We start from the raw sequence: 25,901 nt of genomic DNA, 5'->3' as shown, positions 1-25,901 counted from the left end.
CCTGAGCATGTAATGCTGACAAGAAGAAGATGCCCTGAGAAAATTAATCATTTTCATCATTGTTTTCATCACCTCAGCATACTCGTCTGACAGGGTGGAGCATAACACTGACTGATGAATAATGCAATGATAAGAGATTAGCTCGGGATTGTCCTCTTTCATTCTTGCTACAGCTCCTTTCTCTCTCCCCATCATAGCAGGGGCTCCATCTGTGGTTATTGAAACCACTTGGTTTGGCTCTATTCCTCGCTTTGTTAACATTTCCTTAATGGCCAGGTAAATATCCTCTCCTCTTGTAGTGCTGTGAAGGGAAGTTACACCTAGCAGGTCTTCACAGAACTCTTTCTTATCATTGTTGAAGAACCTTACATAAACTAACAGCTGAGCATTGTCAGACACATCAGTGGACTCATCTACAGCCAAGCCTACACATGGTGTCTTATGAATAGCTTCTTCCAGCTGGGATAGCACATCCTGAGCTAATAATTCACTTCTCTTTGTGGCTGTTGATGCTGACATAGGTATTTGCTTTATTTTGTCATGAAGCTCTTCTTTTTGTTTACCCTCAAGTAATGTTTCTGCTACTGCACTCATGCACTCTTTGACAACACCTGCATCTGCAAAGGGCTTTTTGTGTTGACCTAAAATCCAAGCAACTCTGAGGGAACATTCATGAGCACGTTGTTGGGCGGTGAAAGAATTGGTTAAGATCCTTGTGGACTGATCATATTGGGCTCTGAGACTGCTAATTTTCTGGGACCTGAGTTCAGACTTGGGTGGGTATGATTGTTCAAAAGCTTTGTGCTTTGTCTCATAGTGGCGTTTGACATTGCCACTTTTAATCAGTGCCACGGTTTCTGAACATATGAGACACACTGGTTTGCTGCTTGCGGCCGGAAGAATGAACATATATGCGTCAGTCCATTCAGTCTTGAAAGTTCTATTTTCGGTGTCTACGTTTCTCTTTTTTGAAAGCGCCATAGTTGTTTTACCTCTTGTGACTCCCGCTCACGTCTTGTCTCACTGTATCGTTAATCGTCTCGCTTGTCATTCACCTCTCACCATGTCTTTCCTCTGTCTGTCTGTGTCTGCACTCAGCGTTGCGATCGCCTTGAATGCGCAGATGTGATTGGCTAAGTAGTGTCACGTGGGTGGCGTAACTCGCACACAATTGTTGTATGTTCCCTGGTCTAATACAATGTAAGGTTACTGCTTAAAATTGAATCGCCCCGTCAAAATTAAATATAATATTTTGTTAACTATAGGTCCGGGTCCATATAGGATGGCGACTGGGTCCGGACTCGGACCCCGGTCCGCCTGTTAGTGACCCCTGCTATAGATTTATCCTCTAGGATTAAGGAGTGTAAAAATTCAAAAGGTCCAACTTATAAAACTTAAAAACCATCAGCAGCATCTCTGCCTACACTTTTTGCTTTGTCTCATAAATCTCTTCTTAAAACACATATTTGGCCTTTTGGAACAGTAACTTTAATAAACATGCTATATATGAAAAAGCTGAGATTGTTATTGAAACTGTCAAAGTACGGCAACACTGAAGGGAAATCGTGTTTTAAACAGCAGATAACTTGATAACTTAAACATTAAGGAACACTACCTATACGTAGATGTGCCCAGCCTAATTTTTGAGGATTTTGTTTTACCTAATTTAAATGTTTCTTCAAAAACAAAAAAAACCCCAAAACTGTAACTGTAACAATATTAGCCGACTTATAAGAGATTAACACAGTAAATAATGAAATAAGTTGGATTTTTAAATAATATCAACTATCTTTGGGTATTTCAAATTTTGTTTTATTAACAATGCATCCCTTTGATAGGATTGTATGTTTCTTTAGGTCACCAATGCCCCCAAAACATACTGTACACATTATACAAGGGAAACCACGATTCAGGCAAAAAAAAAAAAAAAAAGGAGAAAAAAAAAAGGAAACGTTTAAATTATAATACAGTCTTGAGGAAAAAATATAAATAACTTTTTTCTTCTCTGGTTGAGCTCACTCTATGGTACAGACATATAATAAATAGATCGGATCTGACATCACTCAGCTGATCTATGAATCATCTCTCTATGAGTCCATTTGTGTAGCAGCAGTAGAGCAAAAAAAAAAAAAAATTAAAAATTAAATAAAAAAATAAAAATAATTATAAGCCAATGGAAACCGAGCTCCCCTGTTTCCCTGGAAAACCTTTTATAAATCCTTTAGTCATCGCTCGCGTTCCCCCCTGTGAAACTGCATGGTGGAGGCAAATCCAGGGGTCATTATAGTCCTACAACGTAATGGCAGCAAGTAATGGCAACCTATTTTTAAAAAGGTTTTACAAGCAAGAAACACGTTCAGGTGACATTACAACTTCGCCATGCTTGTTGGACATGCAGTGGAGGTGAAGCACAAAGGTAAGAAGGTATAGAGATGGGCAGCCGCTGGGTTTACGCAGAGTTTGGAAACACGTGTGAGCAGAGATTGGGACTGAATCTACAATGAATCTTCCGAGCGTCTTTCCAAGGATCGACCCACTTCCAGAGAAGCTCGCTAAAAATGCAGTGGAAGAAAAAAACCACGAGAAGTCCTTAGCAGGTAAAGGATGGCATAAACTAGCATTAAATTACGTGCTATTCTTCTCATGTACTGCGTGAGGGTGGTAGATATAATGCTTTAGAAAATAGAATACTAGTGATGTTTGATTGTCTGAGATACAAGAACTAGAAAAGCAATTGGCTACCTGTGCTGACAAGAGGCTACAGGTTGTAAGAAGTAGAGAGGCAAGAGAAGCAAAAGCACATATCCGGCTAGAACAGATCACGAGTTGGGGTGGGATATGAAGGCTCCAGGTACGTTTTAAAATCAGCAGGATCCCTCTGTAGTGTTTTGTCAAAGAAAAGAACGCAAGGTCTGAGGAACCACTGGGCAGACACGACGACATGACTTATTTCATTACAGGAAAAAAAAACGAAAAACAAGACCACCTCTGGAAAGAGGAGGGAAAAAATGATAGTTTTTTGTTTGTTTTTGTTTTTTAAACACAGCTCGAGTCTTTGTCCTAATGATTTAGCTTGTCGCTGAGCATTATGTTGATGTATTATTGAGTGTTGCTCGACATCGCCAGTCCATTTGAAAACAGTATTTGGTTAAACTGCTCCCCCTTTTTCCCGTGTTTTTATTTAGAAAAAGAAAAAAAAAGTCTGAGACAGCATTAGGCGTGTCGGATTACATTTGTTTATAGATGCTGACGTCCTTTGTTTCCAGCTCGTATGTAAGGTGACTGATGACCATCTCTTTTTCCTTGGCTGTGGTGCTGTTAAAATCCACCAGAAACACATCGAAATGCCCCACCCCATCTTCAGAGCCTTAACTCATATTATTTCAGTTTTGTCTTCCTTTCAGGGTGATAAGAAGCCGGGTCTGCAGCTGTGCAGGGAAAGCAGGAGGGATGGGGGAGAAATGGGATGATCAGGATTCTTCAGGAGGGTCAGCGTCCTCTTCAACAGGTTTTGGTTGCTTTGTCAGGATTGCTTCTGCTTCCTCAAACATCTGGGGAGAACCAAAAGAAGAACAGTGATTAAACATGTAAGCACAAGGACACAGTCCGTTTTAAAAAACTTCAAATCAAGTTTCAATTGATCTTACTGGCATAAATTGCACATCCTGGAAAAGTTCTTGTATGAAACGTCTTGAGGTCAGGCGAAATGCACAGTGGGATAAGAGATGAGAAACCTCAGAGTACAGGCAAATGTCATCAAACGCATATGAAAACTTCTCTTTTATCCTGAAGAGAGATGAAATATTTTAGAGACCTTGGAAAAACAACTTTAAAATGCATCCAGAGTATATGCACAAAAGGGGGAAAAGGAGCCTTACGTCAGTAGTCCTGTTTCGTGGCCTTTGGTTCCTACGGAGGAGCTGAGGTTGATGATGAGGCGGAGCACCTCCTTCCTCAGTAAGACTCGAGAGGCGGGGCCGTCCTCGGATATCGCCTTGCCACCTGAGGGAAGCAAGCGAATATTTATACATACACTCTTATTTACGTTCACAAAACCAAGGGACTCATTATCACCCAATGGCACTTTATAAATAAAATAACTCAATTAAAATATAACCCCATCTCCTCATAATTTATTACTGTCTCTAAAATTGGGTTTATTCATCATACAGTGAATTCTGAAGTGTGTGGGATGAGAAGAAAAACAGTCAAATCAGCCTGCAGCATGCCAGGTTTCCTAGCAACATTTATTGTTTATACATAGTTTGATATAAAAACTGCTATAAACTGATCCAGAGCTAGCGGCATGTGATTGATTGATAAAGTTCAATAAAACGTGATTAATTATTGCAGGGCTGAGTGGGTTGTTGGAGACGTGGCAGAGCTGGGTGGAGTGTGTTATTGGACACAAATGGGGAACTGGACTGGTTGCTGGCTGTGCGGGGCAGTGTGGGAAGCGCAGCTGAACTGGGGGGAGAATCCAGAGTGTGGAGAACTAATCCATAAATGCAGAGCAGAGCAGCTGAGTGGGGCGGCTCTTGGGCCTGAGCAGGAGAGCTGAAAACTGATGCAGAGCAGTGTGGATGATGAGATTTGTTTGACTCGTTAATTCGTTCAAATGTGATTCTTATTATGTTGGAACCAACCATGCAGTGATCTCAAGTCATTTGTAAAACTAATAAACTCCCTAAGACTTCATCTTAAATACTTATTCTGTTACATCATTTCTTGGAATAAGAAACATTGAATGAAAATTCAAAACTAAACCTTCAAGAAATTACTTCATTGTCAATGTCTGGGAGTTTGGGTTTAACTTTTATTTCTTATTAATGCTGCAATTTTATGCTGAAGTATCAATGTGTGTGTGGGCTTTTGCATTTGCTTATTCCACAGAACTGAACTTTAATCAAACATTAAGGACTGAATATTCCACAGGGCACAAAGTTTGACTCACTTGTCCTGCCACTGGTCATTTTAGGACACTCATCAACAAAAAAAAGATTAAACTAAACAGACTTTCCTAGTTAAATAAAGACTTCCTTTGTCATTCTAATTTGCTTTGATGGTCTAGAGAAAGAGAGAGGAAACAGGTGGAAAGAGAAAAAAGGTCCAACAAATGAGTTGATGGAGAAGGAGACAGTACGACTTTCAACTGGAACAAAGCAGCACTTTTTAATTTAGCATATTGTGGTTATTTGTGAGCTTACCAATGACAATGTCACCAGGTGTAGGTGTGCCAGAGACTGAACCTTGTGACACAGCAGCATCACTGCAGCCTGACACCCCAGAAAATTTTGACTGTGGCATCACCTCCAGGCGGTGGCCGCTCTGGCCTCCCCATGATGGAAAGTCGACAAAATCTGCGAGAAAAGATGGGAAGGAAAAAGCATTCCTTGAAGTATCTGTTAGGTTTAATCCGCATCCGTTCAAATGACTGAATGTGTGCGCGTGTCAGCTTACCTGTACGAGAGTGTGTGCTATTGATCAGTGGTTGGGTGGGGTATCCAAGGACGATCGCTCCCACGCAGTAGAGGCAGTTTTCTTCAGTGTGAACCTGCAGGCCCGTCTCCTCTGAGCCCACCATGTGGTTCGGGGTGTCTCCTCGGTGCACAATCAGCTCTGAGATACTAAACTGCTGCTTCAGCACTGGGAGGGCAGGACGATCACCTATAGAGGTGATAAGCACCAACAGAAATCAGTCTCTCGTCTTTGTGCAGCTTTGTTTCTTTCTTTCATAAGCTTTCAATAGTTTATTTAATTATGTGCAAAGTGGACGTTACCATCGCCGTCACCGAAAAGAAAACGTTTCCGCTCTTCCGATGGCGGGCTGATCCTCTGCTGAAAGTAGGCAGAGTCTCTGATGTGGAACATGTCATGGATGTCCATCGGCAGTGCAAGGCCAATGTAGTCGTCGTTACATCCGAAGGTGACGCTGGAGACCATGGAGCGTACTGAAGAGCAGCGGTGCAGGGTGCTTTGGTTGATTGGACTGAGTAGCTCTTCTTTATCCAAAGAGGCAAAACTCAGAGCTTTCAGAAACCTAGGGAGGGCAAGAGGAGAGGTGCGTGAGAGGATCCGGGGGGAGAGGCTGGGAAAGAAAAGGAACATGGGGAATAAATGGGAAAAAATGTTTGGTAAAAGAACAGAGAGGGGAAACTTTTTTTTGCTGCAGAACGCCATCAGAGCAGCGGCAGCAAAAGACATTTTGTCTCCATTGTCTGAGGTTTAAAGTTATAAATGAATTATTTTTCTAGTGCAATCAGTGGGTAATGTACAGGTTAAGAGTTATGAACTCATCTGTTACACCTTTGTATCAGAGGTTTAGCTCTTTTTTCACACTCTTTCACATTTCCTTATTTTCTGGTCCTGCTTTTTGCACTAACTTACCTTACCCACCACATTTTTTCTATGCATGACTTATCACTGTGATGCATTTATACTAGACACATTGTAAAACATCAAATTGCACTAATCTCTACCTGTTTGCCATTTATATTTTTAAGTTGGGGTCACAGGGGGGCCACTAGAAATTCACCAGTCTACGTGGGACTTACTTGCACAACAGGAAAGCACTGATGGATCAACTGTAGGCAAAGAGCAGTTAGTACTCTACTAAAGCAGCAACAACATATTGATCTGTCTGGACTGGTGCTAGAAGCTACATCTCTAAAGGAGGACACAAGCTAGGTCCACCCACCGCGGTACGAGTGTTCTGGACAGCCTGCGGTACGAACTTACGGCGCTGGGTTCTGGACAGGTAACCCTCCTATCTGATATCCTGACAGACACAGCAGAAGGTGCACAAAAAGACACCCTTCACCCCCCCCCCCCAAAAAAATCTGTCATTCCAAAGGTACAAAAAAACTAAAAGCGAAAACTCCGGTTCAGGCATGTTTTTAAACATTCTTTAGGCTGATGGCTAACATCTTCACGTGGCACCAAACCTAAATTAAATACGCTCAAAAAGACAACAGAATAATAGAGATGGGTTAAGATGTTCCGTTTCCATGAAGCAAACCCTGCAGTGGAGCCGACTTACCTGCGGGGAGTTAGTCTGGAATCGAGACTGCCGCTCTTCATAGTGATGGTGTCTGTGAACAACACATCTTTGGCAGGTGAAGCCAGCGCTTCACTGTGAGACAAAGATGGGTGTATCCTCTGCTGCTGAAGCCTCTTCAGCGTAGCGTAGCCCAGCGCGTCTCTCGGGCTGGTGTACATGAAGCTACAATCAGCCAGGCTTTTTATGGTGGTCACTGAGGGGGACTTGAGAGACTGAGCCCGGCGGGGGAGGGTGTGGGAGGAGCCGGGAGGTACCAGAGATACAGTGGAGGACTTGGACGTGGACATGTGGTTAGTCTGTGACTGGGGGGTGAGGGATGAGAGTGTTTTGACAGTCTTGGCAGACACTACTGTGTTGAGGCTCACGCAGTCAGAGGAATCCGGTTCGGCCTCCGGATGCTCCGGGTTACCAACGGTTTCCCGAGAGGGACTGGAGCTCATGGAGCTGATGCCGCTCGTTGTGGTGTCCGTGTTAAAGCTCTGACTGCGGCTTTTAAACTGAGTACCTCCGCCACCCCCTCCTACATTGCCTCCGCTAGAAGAGCCGCCATCTCCTGCTAGACGCTCCCGGCTGCTCTGCTCTCTCTCCCGGCTATGTTGCTCTGCAGCCCCCTGGCCTCCGAGAGTACTAAGTCCGAGGCCTGAGCCTCCTCCCTTCGACAGCCTGCCATCCACCAAGTGCTCCTCTGAGCCCCCTCTTGTCCCAACAAATGATGTCTCCAGACTGACCGTTGGACTCTTTGGCATTCCTCGGCCATTAAAGATAGGGGTAAAGTCCCCCTGGTTTGGGCTGTAGACAGAGGGCTCTGTCACTGTCCTGTTCCGCCTCATACTCCCAGTCTTGAGCTCAGTGGGGGTTCGGGAGCCCGATGGTGTCTTGGGGTCACTGGTGGAACGCAGTTTCTTGCTGGGGAGAGACAGGGAGTTCAAGAAGCGAGTGCGAACAAAGCGAGTAGAGGCCAGTATTGTAAAGGGGCTACGGTCTTTGACTGGTTTGGAGTGTAAGTATAAAGAAGTCTCATCCGACTGGTCCAGAACATCACACTTGTCATCATCCAGGATGTACATGTCTAAGAGAAATGAAATTAATTAAAAACGTCCAACTTCTAGCAATAATTACTGATTATTATAGAGATCTGTTAAAGAAACAAAACATAAATTTCAATCGTTTTGGAGAACATGGTGACAAAGCAAAGGCAATGTGCTACGTACTTGGTTGAGACTCGCTCTCGCTGTTGTGGCGGGAGCTGGTGGACTCCGAGTTTAGACTGAGCGTGCTCGGTACTGAAGAAAGTTCAGAGGTCAGCTGCGTGTCCACTTCGTCTGGAGTGACGGGCCACAGCGTCCTGCGACTGTGTCTGACTGCATCCCAACCGAACTGTTTTAGTACCTCACAGCCCTGCTTGGTCTTGGTGATCACACCCAGCACATACACACATGTCCTGTGGACACCAAGTGATAGTCAAAATACAAAATACTGCTCTATGAAATTTTAAAAAAAAACACACACACAAAAAAAAAAACAGTCTGACGTTACATGTTCCATAGTAACGCTTTTAAATGTAACTGAATAAAAGACAAAGAAAGAAAAGCTCACCCTCGCACTGACAGCACCTCACAGTGCTGAGCCAATGCAAGGATATCAGGAATGACGTTCTCCTCCTGCAGGAGATTCAGACCCCAGTTTGAAGAGCCAATGTTGCCCTGAAAAAACAAAAAAACAAAACGAAAAACAACCACAATCAAGCCCATGTCTTTGTATTATCATTAAAGATTAACTTATGTGACACGGATTAATCTGCGTTACTGACTAGTGCCCAGAGAGCAGCTTTGAGCTGTTTGATGCCCTCCCAGGTGTCCAGCATCGGGGAGCGAATCGTGTAGCTAAGGTCAGGCACTACACTCTGGAAACAGATGGGGCAAAAATAAAAGACAAATGGCACTTTAGTCCTACAGAACAGCTGAATGATCATTTTTAGTTTAAAAAAAAAAAAAAAAAAAAAAGAGAAGAGAGAGACCTTACCTGAGCCTCTAATAAATGACAGCCTGTCTTATCGTGAACCAGCTGACCATACAAGTGCACAGGGAGATAGACGTTTGGTCTTTGTAACCTGGAGACATGGCCAAAGAAATCAGGCACAGTCAAAAACCCATTCACTGCTACAGCTCATCGAATGGCCCCAAATTTCACCCTTCTTACCTTTGGTTGCTGCGTCTGACGTAGTTGTCTCCATCGACAGGTTTGCGGTAAGTTGTTAGTGCTTCATTGAGCTGCTCCTCTATCTGGTCCACATACTTAAGATTATACTCCTGCAATGCACAGTCTACTTAATATTCAATTCAATTCAATTTTATTTATAGAATGCCAAATCACAACAACAGTTGCCTCAAAGGTGCTTTATACTGCAAGGTTAAGACCCTACAATACAAAGAAAACAGAAAAAAACCCAACAATCATATGACCCACTATGAGCAAGCGCTTTGGTGACAGTGGGAAGGAAAAACTCCCATTTAACAGAAAGAAACTTCCAGCAGAACCAGGCTCAGAGACGGGCAGCAATCTGCCGTGACCGGTTGGGGTGAGGGGAGGAAACTCATTTGTATGTGTCCTTGTTATAGCCACATGATTTCAGAATATTTTAAATGAGATTTCATTAAGCTGTCTGCTGATATTTGAATAATACCTTTTGCCATTTATCCAGCTGTTTGCTGACATAGCCCCTCTCATTGAGGTAGGAGAAACCTTTAGGAATGGACAGGAACCTAAAAATGCAGGGGAAAAAAAGATGTAGAGTGTGTTCAAGAAGGACTATTTCAGAGTGACACACTGTTTTTGTAATGTTGTAGTGGTAAACACCTACCTGAGGAGCAGTAAGAGGCCTTTGTCTCCCAGGTGGGACACAGCTGGTTTCAGCTGGATTAGAGCGTGAAGGTTGGCCTGTAAAGCAGCAGAATGGGCACGAAACGAAACTGTCAGATAACACGATGGGCTTAATCTTATCTGCTTTTGCTATTTTATTATTTAATTGCTTTGCTGAGAACAATCTAAGCGGCATCATCACTCACCTTGTCTTCACACGCCTCATCCAGTATGTCCAGGGCCTCCATGGACACAGCCTTGTTGTGGTCGTGAAGCTGTGTGACCAGCAGCTCCATGCCCCAGCTACTGAAGAACTCCACGCCTGCACGCAGCAGCACGCGGAGGTGCTTGGTAGCATACAGCCTGCACGTCTGCACAGCGAGACAAGAAGTATTGTGTGATCAGGGGTAGTGCGAACATTTAATTGCCAAGAGGCCTACGACTTCTCAGAAGGTGTGGTGGGTGGAGGAAAATGAGGTGATCGGGTGTGTTTAGAAAAAGAAAAAAGGGCAAGTTTGGCAATAGATGATTCAGTTTATTTTATGCCTGCAAATGTGGCAGTGTGATAAGAGGTTGCTGACCACTGTGCATGAAAAAAAAACAAAAACTTCCCCATTACTACTAATTACAATATTAGTGTTTTAACAGCTTGCTTACATCAGTAGAAGCAGTGAGGATCTTGGAGAGGATCACTCTGGCCAGACCATCTCTGCTGTAGTCCAGTGTGGATACAGCGAGTTTCAGCACAGCATCCTGGTTCTTTACAGAGCACAGATTCAGCAGGCTGAAAATAGAGGGGAGAAAAAAAAGTGCAAATGTCACCTTGCAGGATGTTTTTAATCAAACAGCTCTGACACAATTTCACTCTGCAGGCCTGGAAAAGCTCAAAATAGATTAAAGACTTTTCTGCTCACTCACCACTGAAACAGGCCACATTTCTCTAGTAGTTTGACTCCCTGTGGGTGTGCCGAGAGCGTCCCCAGGAAGAGGAAGTAGTGTTGGCTGAGTGTAGTGAGCAGGCCATTACTCTGCAGACAGCGCTCGGGCTTCATTCCAGAGGACGAGGAGAGCCACGATACCATGTCCTTCACCAGGTCCTCCAGGTAACCCTGGCCATCCTGGTTGATGGCGGGGGAAAAAATAAAGCGTCAAAAACAAAGGTGGGTTCGTAAATGACCAAAAAGAAGAAATAAATTAGAGTACGAGCATCAGTGTAAACCTCTCTAACCTCATCGGAATCCATGAGGAACTCAACAAACTGACAGCCAACCACAGTGAGTTGTCTGGCCTTTAGGTGATCCAACGCAAGCCCTGCGTACAACTTACTACTGGGCTTATAAAAGTACAGCAGCCTCCGAACAAACCTGCATCAGACAAAAACAAATAGAAATGTAAAACAGGATGTGAGAAAAACACGCTGAACAAATTCAGTTTCTTGTAATGAGCTGTGGTTAAATAAAAAAGGCTTACTTGTGCATCTGTTCATCTTTGTTGTTCCTGAGGTTTACATTTGGCCACTGAGAAGACAAAAAAATACCCTTTTACACATGTAAAAACAAAACATCGAGTCTGTGGTGGTACATGAGAACAGCCTGACCTTGAGGATGGTGGCAATAAGCAACCAATTCCACTCCAAATTCTGCTTGTGGTTGAGAATCTGACTGTCTCGCAGATTCATCATCAGTGCTTCTTCTGTGTCCTGAGCACAGAAGCAGAAAAAACAGAAGCTGTAAATATGAAAGTAAAACTACTTTTTTTTATTTAAATGTTTAAACTTTTGGCTTAAATTGTTCAAATCAGGTTTGCAGCAAATAACAGCCTCCCTCTTTCTAGCTACACTAAACACACCACATACTTTGCAACAAACACACAGAAGCCAAAGCCAAGACCAACCGTAAGATGGAAAATACGTAAAAGATGTTGATCTTTACCTTAATGACATAGATGTCTTTGTGGACACGTGAATCTCTGCGGTTATGTGACGACACAGACTTGCGAATGATGTGGTCCAGATAAAGACTGTGCGGTTTCAAACCTTTCTTCTTCTTCTCATGGAAACGTTTCAGATTGTTGACGGCTGCACTTGCTCGCCTAGAGCGCATAGAGACAAAGATGGAGGATGTTTTAAAAGTGGTTTAACAACTAGTACGTATTCAAGTAAATCCTACAAGTTAGTCGGCGACCAGTTGGCGAGTAGTGGCTGGATGAAATTTTCAAAATGATCGAGTTGGTGTGACATGGAAGATGCCAACGTTATCACTGAAAATGCACAACTTTGAACGTTGAAGGCGAACAGATCCCTTTTCTTCCACACGAACTACAGGTGACCACGGCAATCTGCTTGCAACCAATGTAAATCCAAGGAAGCTTATTGTGCAGCACCCACTTTTCAACCTCCAGCAACCACTCGTCAACCGGTCGTGGACACGCTTTATTAGCGACTGATTGTTACCAGCGAGTCAATGACCAGTCTATAGCCCTGAAATCAGCACTACTGATAAGAACATCTTTATGAGAGAACACTGCAAAGAATGATGACTAAAGATTAGAGGAAATTATTTTGTTACAATAAAAAAAACAAGAGTGATTGCGTGTGTGGCAGTTTGTACTCACAGTCGTTTCTCTTGGGGGATGTCAAAGGAGGCTGCCATGTTGATGAGAGTGGGAAGGCAGTGCAAGTGGTGACTATGGGAATGAGGAAGGATGGTATTTGCCTGATCAAGAGAGAAATAAAACCTTGGTGAGTATAGCAAAAGAAGCCAAAGGAGTCAAAGAAACAAAGATATAGCTTAGAAACTTTTAGAAATGCACAAAATTATACTTTTTTTTATTACCATGTGTAAAAGGTCTCCCAGAAGGATGGTGGCCCTGACAGCAAGCTGGTCATCGCTACTGGTCACAACTTCAACAAGGCCCTACAGTATCAAAAATAAAGGCACAAGGAAGGACATCAATATAAAAGCCACCCAAAAGCTGTTAATACAATACTGTGAAACACACACTCCTAGCCTGAGTAAATTAAACCTATTGTGCTTTTACTGTGTCAGCTCACCTCTAAAAGCCCGCTGGAAATGAAGGCAGAAAGAACAAATGCCAGGTAGTTGTCCATTAGGTCAGGCCTAATAAAGGGAGCAGATAAAAATCATTTTATGGCTTGTTTACACACTGAAGTGACAACAGTTCTGTCAATATATTTCATTTCTATCCTGTGCTTTCGTTTGTCACCTAGAGCGGGCCCGATGGGGTAGGATAACTTTGGCCTCGGCAGCAACAAACCCGTCAGACAGTCTCCAGGTGTCCTGGAACCTGGCGGGGTCTGAAGGAGAACAGAGCAAACAGACCAGTCTGTCAGTGTGTGTAAAACATGGACCTACTAGGGGTCTAAAAGAAATTTTGTTCTACATTTAACCAAAGGCTGTACTGAGATAACATATGAAATGCTGAAACAAAGATTTTTTTTTAATCTTAAGCAGGACAAAATGCTAATTTTTGAAATTGATTGCATTAACACATTTCAAAAAAGTGGAGCTGGAACATTTTTCACACTATGTCAGAGAACAAAAGCACAAACGTGTCGTAGTTTCCTGGTGATTTAGAATTTAAGCTAACTTTTTTTTAGTTCAAAACACACCAAATGTAGTCAGTGGGTCACTAAATGCAATTTATTATGTAGACATGCAGACTGTGCTTCGGTGCTGTCCTGCTAAATGAAAGCGTTTTCCTTCAAATGGACTTTATGATCATGTTGCTCCAAAAATTTCTACCTTGTGTATCATTAAGCATTATTTGGGCCTTCACAGATTTGCCCAGTTATCCATGTAATGTGCACTAATTAATCTCCAAACCCCAGCAGATCCTGGTAATAAACAAGATGGCCCCTCTTTACACTACAGAATGAAGCAGATGAGACCACTGGGCAGCTTTCTCCCTCCTAAATGAGCTCTGGTTGGCTCAGGAAGGACAGCTGGATTTTTGGATGGTCTAATTTGTATCTGTGGATCCAACTATGAACTGTGTCCACAGATAAAAATATTCAGAAGTGTTCCTAAACTAGAAGTCCCCATCCCCTGGGACACGAACAGGTCCCGGTCCGTGAGTCATCTGGCACCAGGCCACAAGAGTTGAGGTTCGGGTGTGAAATGTATGGTTTTCAGGGTTTTTATCATTAACTCTGTTTCCGTGTTGTAGTTGTGTTTCTTATTTTGAAAGAAATATTTGCGTGTTACCATAGTGACCAGAGAGCATTAAGGGGCAGAGAGGAGGATGTTACTTTCATTGTTGTTGGCGCATTTCAGGAGGACGCAGCTAATAAAGTTGCACAATAACACAGTGAATTTGCGTTTATTATTATTATATTTACAAAACACCACAGCTTTTGTCTTGGTCGTATCATTTTATTTTGTTGTATTTATCCACGACACCTTAAAGGCCGGTCCGTGAAAATATTGTCTGACATTAAACCGGTCCGTGGCGCAAAAAAGGTTGAGGACCGATGCTCTAAACCCAACAAAAACCTGTTTTTGATGCAGTGTCACACAAGGGCCCGAAGACCACGGTCATTTAGTGTTGGTTTTCTGACGCTGTCTCGTTTCCCATTTTCTCCAAATCTTTAATGATATTTTGTGCGATAGATGACTAAGTCGCATTGTTTTCTGCTTTTCTTTTTCCAAATTACACATTTAGTGTTAACTGTTTAAAGAAAAAATGTTCACACTCAGTGGGCAAACCGAGTAAAAGTGCTGAGCCCCTCTCATCTTTACTCATGAACAACTCAACCTTTCTGGGAATGTCTTTTCACACCCCGTCGTGTTACTTATTAACCTAACAAGCAGTCAGATCTTCAACCAGGTGTTTTTTTTCCTTCTTATATTACATAACTGTTCCAATCTCATGCTTCCCCTCTTAACTTTAGTGAAATGTGCTATTTACATCAAATACTTAATATAACAGTTCCACTGCTTGTTTTTATATGGGGATTAAATTATTTGAAAATTAGATATTTTTTACTTACCAACACTTAGAAGGGCTTCAGTGAAGTCTTGCGTTACAATGGGCACAGGAAGCCTGAATATCTCATATAACACTTCCAACAAGCCTTTCTGCAAAATTGGTTAAAAATAATTATATAGATATGGCAAAAGCGGCATTGTTAAGTAGCGGAAAAGAACAGTTAGAACTAATGTTAATGCTGTGTAAAACAGTGATTTGCAAGCTTGAGAGAACCCAATGGTTTGATAAGATGGCATGGCAAAAACACTCTGTGCTTTAAGCCTCTGAAGCCAAGCAGACTTAACATTAGTAAAAAGGCTGTTTCATACAGGAAATTTTGGTTGATTTTTAATTTCTAACGCAACTCCATCTAACCGCTGCACAATAAAAACAATCGCTTGATTGGAATCTTCACAGGCAAGAATCAGAAAAATCTGTGTTTTTGAATATCAAACTTCCTTAAGGGCCAAACATTTTTTTACTCACCCTAACTTCCATATTTGGTATGCAAAGTAAGCCAATTAAAGACTGGATTCCAGAATTTCCAGCCTTGCATAGGTTGATAATTCCTGAGACAAAAAAAGAGAGAGAGAATAGGAGATATTTAACAGTGGGTATTCCTAACAAGTATGTACAGTAAGAATAATATTAAAGCCCTTACCGGACCAGGAGCGGAAAGCAGCCACTATAGCCATTCGGCTGGACAAAAAACGGGCTTCTCTGTCTTCCCTGTGAACAAGAAAAACACACGTTAAAGAGTGGACATCATGTTCTGTGCACACAACATCGTTATGATCTTTCAGCCGGTGGTTGTTCAGACTACACAACACAAACAAAACATAAAAGATCTTTTATAAAAATCTGACTTCACATCCTCTGGCAAGCCGCTGCAGAGTCAAGCCACCCTGACAACAAGGGTCGCCTAACAAAAACACTACACAAACCCTCCTCTCTCTCGCTCTCTCTCTCTATGCACAGTTCAACCACAGGCTCTTCATACCACCTAAACACACACACTCACTTGAGTTGCCCCTCAGCCGTGTCTGCGTTGTGACGGTAGTGAAAATCAGTGAAAGGCGCGAGGATTTGCTGGAGAACAGAGAACAAAAACAGAGAAAATTGATGCATACAAAACAACAGTAAAGCGAGCTTCAAATTACATCTCTATTTACTACTGTCAGGAAAAATCTTGCAGTAATAATTAACCTGCTGCACATGTTATATAACATCTGTGTGCCTGCAGTGATGAGCTGCTACTGTCCCAAGTGTTTACAGACAATGAGGCTTTGGAGAAATGCTGTAACTGATTACTGTAAGCTCCATGGGAAAGAGACGGGCACCTACAGCTCTGCTAATCCTGACTGGAATGGCTCCCAGCACAGTGGCTCATTTTTAAACAGAAGCTTCTTCTCAATTCATAAACTATGTGTGTCAGTGTGTGTGTGTGTGTGTGTGTGCACAGACCTCCAACTCGACGTCAACACGCACATACTGGCGGGTGCGTGGGTGGTTGAGTAAGTGGAGGATAGTGGTGATAAGTGCTTCGTTGATGCGACTTAGTTGACAGTCTATCACACTCTTAAGGATGGTGCTGAGGCCTCCCCGTTTGGCCACCACCTCTGGGTTCTTCAGGGCTACACAGGCAATGGCGATAATAATAATATTAATAATAATGTCAAACAACAATAGTTCTCCACAAGTTTTTCTGTTCACCCAAAGAGCACCATGCATAGCAACCGCACCGGCCTGCATCTTTAAACACCAGGCACTTTACCTAGCTCGCAAACGATGGCGATGGCGGCGCGCACCATGCGGTCTCTCTCCTGCAGGCCGTCGGTCCCCACAGCAATTAAAGAGTTTGCAATAGACGTGGGGAAGAGCATTGCGTTGACAGTGATGATCTACAGAGAGAGGAAGAGGACGGGAACATGAGTCATCAAAACAAGTCACGACAAAGAGAGGCAAAAAATAACTTCACTGTTTTGCTTTTTTTATGGCTGCTTTTTGGAGAACTCCAGAAAAAGAAGATCAACTTTTGAAATGCCAAAACAAGATCTGACTATTCTGAAGGTCACATATTTAGTGCTTGTAAAACTGGTAGTTCCTTCAAGAAATTAAAGCTGAAACCACAGCACTATGACTCTAAGCGCTGTGTGAAGATTTACAGTAAACTACTAAACTATAAATAACCCCGCCTGCAGACACATGCAAACCATCCCCACTGACACTCCTGCTAACCCCGGGAGCTTTCTGGTGGCATTTCGCTGGCACAGGAGTGAGCAGTGAGGGCAAATTCCTCGAGTGACATGAGAGCGACTCTGCAAATGGTCAGAAGGAACAAAGATCACCAAAACACACGCCTTGTTTTTACCTTTCGGACAAGTCGTAGAGCCTGAGTCCTCTCACCCTCATTACTCTGCTGGATGTCAATGCATCTGAAAAAATCCACAATCATAACAATCAGTCATGTACCATGGTTGGGCCGAAGAAGAAGACTGGCTGAAGCATGGTACTACAAACACCCTAACAACTTAACTAAAAAAACCCAAACATTTAGTAAGATAACAACTGTTACACCTGACTGGGTGGTTCAAAGCAGGAGCTCACCTGGCTATCAAGTAATCCACCTGTAGTCTGAGGACCTTCTGCAGTACGCTGGTATCTCTGATGAGGTAGCGAAGCGCCCGCAACCCCGCAGCACGCACTTCTTTAGCTTCATTAAGGAGAGCTAGTCGCAGACTAGAGATTAAAAACAAACAATAAAGTGACTAAAACTAGAGCACGGACAACCTGACACAAGATATGACTATTTCCTTCATTACTTCATTGACTGGTACTTCTCAATCGCACATTCACGTCATCATTATTCCAAATCCAGAACAGCTTAACAGCCAGAGTAAATAAAAAGCGCACATTAAATAGGACACACTTACACTATTATCGGTAGCTGAGATTACTTACCAAATGATGATTTCTTCATATGTAAACCCAAAATTTTCCTCACGGTGGCCAATGCTGCACAGCAGCTATAAAACAGAAACATAAAAATGGTTTCAATATGGCCATGACTCCATTAGCATGGTTTTAGTGAAGGACGAGAGTAAATCGAGCCCAGTCAGGTACATGTTGATTTAATGGATAACTGTGAATGAAAAAAACGTGTTCAACTCATTTAGAGGCTCTAAGTAGGAAACCCATAGAGGCAAAACACTTGCCACTATTTGTCGCTTAAGCACATGCTTGTATGATAGTACGTCAAAACACAAAGGACATAAAATAGAGTCTTCAATAGTCGGACTAACTCTGTTGTATTGTTCTCTCATAGCCTAGATATGTGCTCCTATTTTCTCTATCCTATCAGGTCTGGCAGTCAGTGTGACCCTGTTTCCAGCATGAATGTCTACCTTTAGCAATTCCCTAAAGGCAGGTAAGGCTGTGCAGTATGTCGTAAAAAAAATCACATCTCAATATGCATATAAAAGGAGTACTCATCAAATACACTTTTTCTTAAATTTATTTATTGATCTGAGAGACCAGAGGAGGAGGCCAGAATGAGCCCGGGAAAGACTCCAAAGCGGCCCACTGGACAGCTTTGGGAAATGTGATGAAGCGCACAGACTTATGACCCTTTTAACTGTATTTTCATAACTTTTACAGCTTTCCTACTGATAAAAGACCCCTCACCACTGCTATTGATAATACAGCTAAGTAATTAAGTAACGTATAAACAATTAAATGAAAAAAGTTCCTGTTTTTTCCACTATGTACTATAACATGTTTCCATACTAGATAGGAAAAAAGGACAATGAAAAATTCACATGTTATAAAACGACGGTCTGGGCAATGAACTACTACTACTACTTTTTCTGTAATTTTACAAATTTATCACGTAGGCTCAAAGTAGGATGTATGTAGCCCACAATTCAAAATGACTTTACACGTATGATTTTGAGGATGAGAGACAATATAAATCTGTGGTAAACACAGTGAAATAATAAAATAAAGAGTTGCAGTACTTGTAACTATTAAATCAAAGAGAGAGAGGGAGAGAAATTTTAAAAAATGTAGCAAAACAAACAAAAAAATAGATCGATCACTTCTCCCTTTTACTGCAGAAAAATGGCCTTGTGGGCCCTTTATGTGGGAAGTGAATGAATCTGCTGTCACTGTGTAAGAGGTAACATTGCCAGAACAAAGCCACAGCAATTGCGAAGTATAAGCCAGAAGGGTATTCAAATGACTGAAATCAGCTATAAAGTGTCAGCCCCATGTTTCTATGTAATCATTATCCAAATCTTATGTGGAGTGTTTACATCTCCCTAATAACTGTAGAGCTGCACACAACAATTAGTGAGAGTGTGAACTCTAATCAATATTTTACATATTTAATGTTCCAAATATGGTCTTATATGTTCTGTAACATCGTTCTTAGAGGTACACTGAGGCTCCTTCACACAACAAGTCAATGCTCCTCCATCACAGTTGTCTATTCTGCCATGTGTCTCCTAATGAAAGTGAACCACTGTAGTACTTTTGGTTTAAACTGTTCCTCAAAGTTGAGCATAAATTTCCTAAAGCACAGCAGAGCATGAGGCAAGACGGAGCAGGGTGGAATGGGTGATGAGAGGCAAGAAGGAGTACAGGGTTGTTTTAAAACAGCTGTGATGTCAGAGCCCAAACAGGCAAATGAGAGGAGAGGAGAGGAGATGGGGACAGGGTGCACGTGATGCTCTCCGGGGGGGTGGGGGATTAGCTAACCCTCACTGTCCTGGAACCCTTATAAGGAATCGGAGTCATGGTGCTCTAATGGGACACACACACATCATGGCTATAACCCTCCAGTCAGTTGTAAACAAGAGAGTTAGGTGTACAGATTACAGGCACACAAACCCATGCTCTCACTCAGCCTCGAGCCTGCTCCAGTGCCAACTGCACAGTTGTAGGAGGGCCAGTACTCACTTGCCACACAGCTACCAACAATTGTTTACAATATGCTTATGACCGGCAGTCAGAAGTGGTCTGAGGCAGTGTGGTGAAAGAGGAAATCAGGATATAGCTATGATCAGGATTAAACTCTCCTGTAAACATGTGCATGGACAACTGCAGATACCACAAACCAGTAGTGTTCTGATAATACTGGTTTTTAGTTAGCTTCCTTAAAATACTGCACATCACTGTCTTTGCACACAGACACAGACAGAGCTGTCACAACAAAGTGAAGAGCAGACAAATACCTGCACTCAGATGACAAACTTTATACCAATTCGACCCCAGCGTAGTTGCAGACGGAGAGAGTGAAACTGTGGTAAATTAGACAGTTGTGCACATGGCTTTGATTTTTTTTTCCCCACCTGAGGTGACAGTCAGCAAAGCCAGTGTGCTCAAGGCACAAGAAAGTGCTAGTTTTCTATCTCACACTCATCTCGCAATCATTAACTCATTTTCTCCACCCCTGTTATTCCTGTTCAAAATAACAGGAAGGAGAGTACTCCAGCATGTTTTGGGCTGACAGGAGAAAAACACCCTCGAGAGGTCACTAGTCCTGACCAACAGGGCTGACCTGAAGGATGAGCGATAACACTAAAACAGATTTTTTTTTAATGAGCAAAAAACTTACATTTCATACTCTTTTTTTTATTGCAGTCATTCTACAATCAACTGAAGAAGACACTTAGATGAGTGACGAAACGCTTCTCCCACTGAAAACACTACGTCCAGATGAACAGATTAAACTTTTGGGGATATTATAGCTATTATTCATCTCTGCATCAGTAACATTTACTGCTGTTAAGTGAATCAGAGCAGTTATACTGCATGGTCAAAAGAATTTAAAACCTGCATATGCTCACATGTGTTACAATCCATGTTAGGATATTTGTGTTTTAAGCCTTGCTGAACTGAAAATCCTCATAAATCCTCTTTTTTTTATCATCCACATTAAAAACCAGAAGAGAAAAAAATGACTAAAGTAATCTTTTCTTCTTCTTTTTTTAACAAATCAAAGTCTCGGGTCCATACAAACAATAACCAGACACTATTAATCTCAGATTTCAAAGTCTGAGCGCTGCTCCAGATGCACATTAGACTGAAGTGCTCTCCTATCCCTCGAGCTCCTGTTATATTCACTGTCAGCATCACAGTGACAGGCACAACTAGGCCTGCTGGCATCAACACCCAAGAGGAAAAGATCAAGGAGAGGTCAGTGGTGACACTACAGAGGAGGAGCAGCTAATCAATCTTGTGAGATATCTGAACCCAGTGAACCCTCTCAAAAAGCTGCATGTCTCACAACATTTCAGCGAGGCAAAACTGTCTTTAAATGAGGCAAAAATTATCAGAGCTTGACAGCGTTACCTTTATGAAGTTGTTCAGGTGGCCCAGTTTTCGCATGTTACTGACTCCGTGCGGTTTGGCCACATTTTGAAGGATTTCACGGAAGTTTTCTGACGGTTCTAAAGGAGAATGAAAAGGAAATACAATGTAACTAAGGGAGGCGTTAAGCCATATTGCCATAATAATATCAGTCAATGAACCGTAATAGATATCCTGCAGGAAGGAAGTTGGTTTAGCTGGAACTAATGTAGAGTGTACAATCAAAACAAAGGCTAGACACTAAAATAGCCAGACCTGAGCGGGAAGTGTTTTTGTTTTCAGTTCCTTTCAACTATCCTACGTTAAATATTTTGACAAACGGGAACCGCATTTTAAAACAGAATCGTCTGAGCGTGGTCGACGCCTAAACGCCCGCTTTGCGTGGGATGACTTCCAGATATTGCCCTGCAAGACAAATGTAAACATCGCACAAACTGGGAAAACACCAGCTTAATGAGCTGCGCAGATCACTTTCTCCTCAACAACAAAGCGCAGCAGATGATAAGCCTGATTACGCTGCAGCTTGTCAAAAAGTAACAGCTATCAGTATTAGTCATCAGTCTCACTGCTCCAAACACTGCACTCAATCCATCGCTCAAAAGTGGAAATGAGAAAAATGCCAGCCCAAAGGGTTACTTTGGTAACAAGCATTTGTAAACATCACGAGCCAATCTTACAGTAAGTTATGAATACATCACATTTTAATTGATGCCACAGTGATTACATGAACTTAGTATGCACATTTGTTATTTCATAACTTTAAACCTCTGGGAACTGACATACTTTATTTTCCCCAGTTTTGGTATTATCAGGAAGAACATGTAAATAGTGCAAATCGCACTGAAGCAGCTGATAGGTTAAGTGTATAGACTCTCCTGTGGTGAAGATTTTAATGTTGTCAGTCACACATATTTCAGGTGAGCATGTCTCTAGTTGAGACGATTGTAATGAATCTAGCAGGGATCTGGGCCTCCAGGACTCAGACACCGCTGCTCCGTGTAAACAAACTGCTATGCAGTGTTGATGCTGGAGGAGTAAATCTGACAAGTTGTGCAGCTGTGTTATCAGTGCTCCTCTGGAAGAACCACCGTGTGTTGCCTCAATGCTTCTCGGCGCACAGCTTTCAGACTCAATTCCCCCAGCCAGTTAGCGATGACAAATGCATGACTGCAACTCTTATGGCTACTTGGCTAAATAACAGGCTATCGTGCCCACTCACGCCGATCAAAATAACAGAGCGTCTTCATGGCTGGTTAGCTGGGGCAGCTAGCTAACGCTAACTCAGCTAGTTAAGTTAGCTCGTTGCCGCCTGTTGTTATGACATCGATAGCGACGTTTTTAGACCAAACAGTGAGGGAAAATGGCGAAATAACAACAGCAGTGACGGGTCAAGCGCGTACACTGTCTAGACTTTCACCACGCGGGGCTAGCGTTTGCAGAAATCGCCCTCATCCATTTTGAACAATAATCGCTTTCAGGGTGATGTGATGAAGCCTCTGCTTACCTCTGCTCAGATCCAGCGGTACGTTCTCCTCCCCGCTGTCATTCCGACCTGTCAAAAACACACACCACGGACACGCCGAGACATTACTCCAAGGTCATCGCGTGCGTGACAAAATCATATTTTGCAATATCCTGCTTTTACAGCAGCCGCTGAACCGAGGTTTTTGTGCTTACCTCGCATCCGAAGACTCCGGATAGGACGGCCGCGGAAGCTGGCCGCCATGTTTCCAGGAACATACACAACACCGGAAACTTCGCGGGTTATCGCGAGACAGCAGACGACAGAAGGACCGCAACAGATCCTCAGCAGACCTAAGATCAGCTGGATCCTCCTTAATATCCCTCTAATCTTACCAGTGATAAAAGCATAACTCTGATCTGGCGACTGTGTTAGGGTTAGCAAAGGGGGATCTCAACGCCATATAATTTCTATCACAAATATTATCATTTCAGGTAAAGTTAATTTTTGACTTGCCTTATCCATTCATTTTTTATTGTTTAAGTATATTCTTCCTCTTCTTTTCCCTATTATTATTATTATTATTATTATTATTATTATTATTATTATGTCTACATTTAACATTGGTTTTGATTGAAAAAAAAACTTTCAATAATTCATGTCTATGAGTGGCTCCAGCTCGACCTTTCACATTTCATAGTTATAACTGATTACTTCGCTATTTTTCACACGTAAAATCTGTCAATAAACATTTAAAGTAGTTTATTCTGGTTTTTAAATATAATTTAATGATCTAATGTGCAAGTTATTATTATGCAGTTATTATTATTCATAAATTTTTTGTATATATCAAAAGTAAGTAATATCAAAAGTAAAATATCATATTGCAGCACAACTTCTTGTTAGTTAGTTTTTCCGCCGTTTTACTAAAGGCAAAACAGGTGTGAGAAAAGAATAATAATAACAATGAATGACTACAATGTTCAGCTTTTCAGGTCTTAATATCTGCAATAACCGTCTTGCACACTTGGTGTCACCCATACATAACAATGAACACTTTGTCAATCTGGGAGTGGACCGAAATGTGGCTTCACCATTTGAAATAAATAGACACTCTCTGAGTACAGGCGTATTTTGTCTGTTTGCAAATTAATTTCAACTAACAATTGAATGCATGAAAGAAGGTGACTTTTTCTCTTACTCTCTAAAAGCAATGACTCTACACACACATTCTGAGCTCTACTCAATTTAATGGCCCAATCTGAAACATCCAAAGGACAGAAGTATTGTATAACCTATCTATCTATCTATCTATCTATCTATCTATCTATCTATCTATCTATCTATCTATCTATCTATCTATCTATCTATCTATCTATCTATAATTAGTGAGCTAATCAGAAAAAAAAGTTAACGGTATGGCAGTAGCTTATAGCAGGCCTATTATATTTACATTAACATCAATAACATTAATGTATTCCTATTTTAAAATTAATATGAATACATTTTTATTAACAAACAGCCTAAAGGAAATAGAAACAGCTGATTAAGTCACTGAAAATAGAGAAAGTGTAAAGTCACATGAGAAAGAGATATGATAGGCAACTTTATAATTTACTTTTGCTCTGAGCGCATCAGCTAGTGAACTGGAATCATCATAGATACAAAGTTATACAGTAGGCGATGGCTCTGTGATTCTTTCTCTTCTTTTAAATCCTCATGGGTTGTAATGAGAGATTTTATATTAATCTTCCCCATAATCTATGAGTTTACTGAGTGTATTAGGTAGATCATTCTGCTAGTGTACATGATTGGCAAATCAGGGATTTAAAATGTGTCAATAGTCACTCGCTCAAAAAAATAAAAAATCTTCAGCCATAAACTATTTAGTTGTTTTGACTCACTGGGGCAATGGCAGCTGCTGTCTCCACTGGATGATAACAGAGACTGGGAAACCAATCTCTGCCGGTTGATTACAATGTAAACAAAATGTGCTGCATAGTTCACCAAGTTCGTAGTTTAATGCAACCAAAGATTATGGTTACAAGGGAACACAGATCTGGAAAATAGATTGAAAGCTATTCACCCCCTGACATTAAATGAACTGCAAAGAAGATTCAGATGCTTACTATTACTGCATCTATCAGTTTGGTCATTTAAAGAAGTTCAGTTCCTTGAACTTAAAACAATGTTTTGGATTACTGACTACCTGACAGAGAGACTGCAGTGCCTGGGACTGGATGGACCTCTGTCTGATTAGGTGATGTGCAGCACTGGAGCATCACAGAGGACTGTGCGGTCTCCATTGAGTTGTACAGATTTTCAGTCCAACTTCAGGTCATAGCACCTATAGAAATGCTGATTATTCTGCACTGCTTTGACAGGAGAAGCACTACAGAGCTGTCTCGTCAGAGCAATCTGAATATGCTTTATTTTGAAAGTCTGATCCCTACACTAAACCCCAAAATAGATTCCTTTTGAAATTTATTATATTGGATCTGCTGGAGCTCTGATTTTCCTCCCTACTGTGATCTAATGCCCTCCTGATGATAGAACGCAATCCGGGACATTGAGCTGAAAACCCCAGTCAGGAGAGCCAGCATAAACTATTTGCCAATGTTAATGTTTGAAGATGAGAACTACAAACAAATTGCATCCAGCATCTGTTAAAACAGCAAGGATTCATAGTGAAAGAGTCTGGGTGCTGAAGTGGCCTGGCTGCATTCCAAACCTTCCACTAGCTGAAAACATTTGGCGCAACATGAAATCAAAAATACAACAATGAACACCCTGGACTGCTGAACTGCTCAAATCCCCTATCAAACATCAATGGTAAACCATTCCTCACCCAAAAGTCCATCAATGGGTCTCCTCACTTCCCAGATGGTTATGGGCTGTGGTTAAGAGAACAAAGGATGCTACGCAGTGGTTATAAGATGTTTTGGTGCCATCAAATTCAAAATAAAACTTTCCCCCCCTTAAAATGTTACAATGTCTTAATTGAAACATTCGATTATGTTCCATTATGAATAAATTGTGTCCCAACTTTTTTGGGGTTGTTAAGTAGACTAAAATATTAAAAGTCTATGCAACCCCATTACATAGTAATACATACTTTAAGTATAATTCCATACAGTTTTATTATATTTTTTTATTGAG

The 25,901-nt window shown here is 41.8% G+C and overlaps 1 protein-coding gene across 4 annotated transcripts; it reads right to left on the bottom strand.

The window, feature by feature from the left end:
• Positions 1-1,790: 1,790 nt before the first annotated feature.
• Positions 1,791-23,030, bottom strand: LOC146562247 (rapamycin-insensitive companion of mTOR-like). Of its 4 annotated transcripts, none has more exons than XM_085293855.1 (38): positions 22,958-23,030; positions 22,785-22,832; positions 21,263-21,360; positions 17,870-17,934; positions 17,516-17,647; positions 17,280-17,343; positions 16,683-16,809; positions 16,373-16,542; positions 15,930-15,997; positions 15,570-15,637; positions 15,395-15,477; positions 14,931-15,018; positions 13,145-13,235; positions 12,972-13,038; positions 12,754-12,834; positions 12,533-12,633; positions 11,851-12,010; positions 11,517-11,618; positions 11,390-11,436; positions 11,148-11,283; positions 10,838-11,037; positions 10,577-10,703; positions 10,126-10,290; positions 9,921-9,997; positions 9,744-9,822; positions 9,260-9,369; positions 9,083-9,170; positions 8,871-8,963; positions 8,657-8,763; positions 8,272-8,501; positions 7,040-8,129; positions 6,698-6,814; positions 5,781-6,088; positions 5,461-5,667; positions 5,208-5,360; positions 3,879-4,002; positions 3,648-3,786; positions 1,791-3,551 (listed from the first exon to the last, which is right to left on the bottom strand). In XM_085293855.1, the coding sequence occupies exons 1-38, from the start codon at positions 23,004-23,006 to the stop codon at positions 3,471-3,473; spliced, it is 5,340 nt and encodes a 1,779-aa protein (XP_085149981.1). In that variant the 5' UTR covers positions 23,007-23,030; the 3' UTR covers positions 1,791-3,470. The 4 variants fall into 4 exon arrangements, with proteins under 4 accessions (XP_085149981.1, XP_085149982.1, XP_085149983.1 ...); XM_085293856.1 differs by having other exon boundaries at positions 5,781-6,040; XM_085293857.1 differs by lacking the exon at positions 6,698-6,814.
• Between the last annotated feature and the right edge of the window lie 2,871 nt (positions 23,031-25,901).

Source organism: Mchenga conophoros, linkage group LG12, assembly GCF_057382185.1.
Source record: "Mchenga conophoros isolate Kocher_MC1m ecotype Shallow Benthic linkage group LG12, M_conophoros_male_GT1.1, whole genome shotgun sequence".
NCBI classification, from domain to species: Eukaryota; Metazoa; Chordata; class Actinopteri; order Cichliformes; family Cichlidae; genus Mchenga; species Mchenga conophoros.
Note: the sequence above shows the minus strand (reverse complement) of the source record. Positions and strands in the feature narration are given on the sequence as shown.

Bases quoted from the DNA above. Each gene is read 5' to 3' on its own strand.
- LOC146562247 (XM_085293855.1), bottom strand. From the start codon at position 23,006: ATGGCGGCCAGCTTCCGCGGCCGTCCTATCCGGAGTCTTCGGATGCGA. The intron at 21,361-22,784 runs GTAAGCAGAGGC...ATTCTCCTTTAG, and splicing joins ACCGCTGGATCTGAGCAGAG to AACCGTCAGAAAACTTCCGT. The intron at 9,823-9,920 runs GTAGGTGTTTAC...CTGCATTTTTAG, and splicing joins GGCCTCTTACTGCTCCTCAG to GTTCCTGTCCATTCCTAAAG.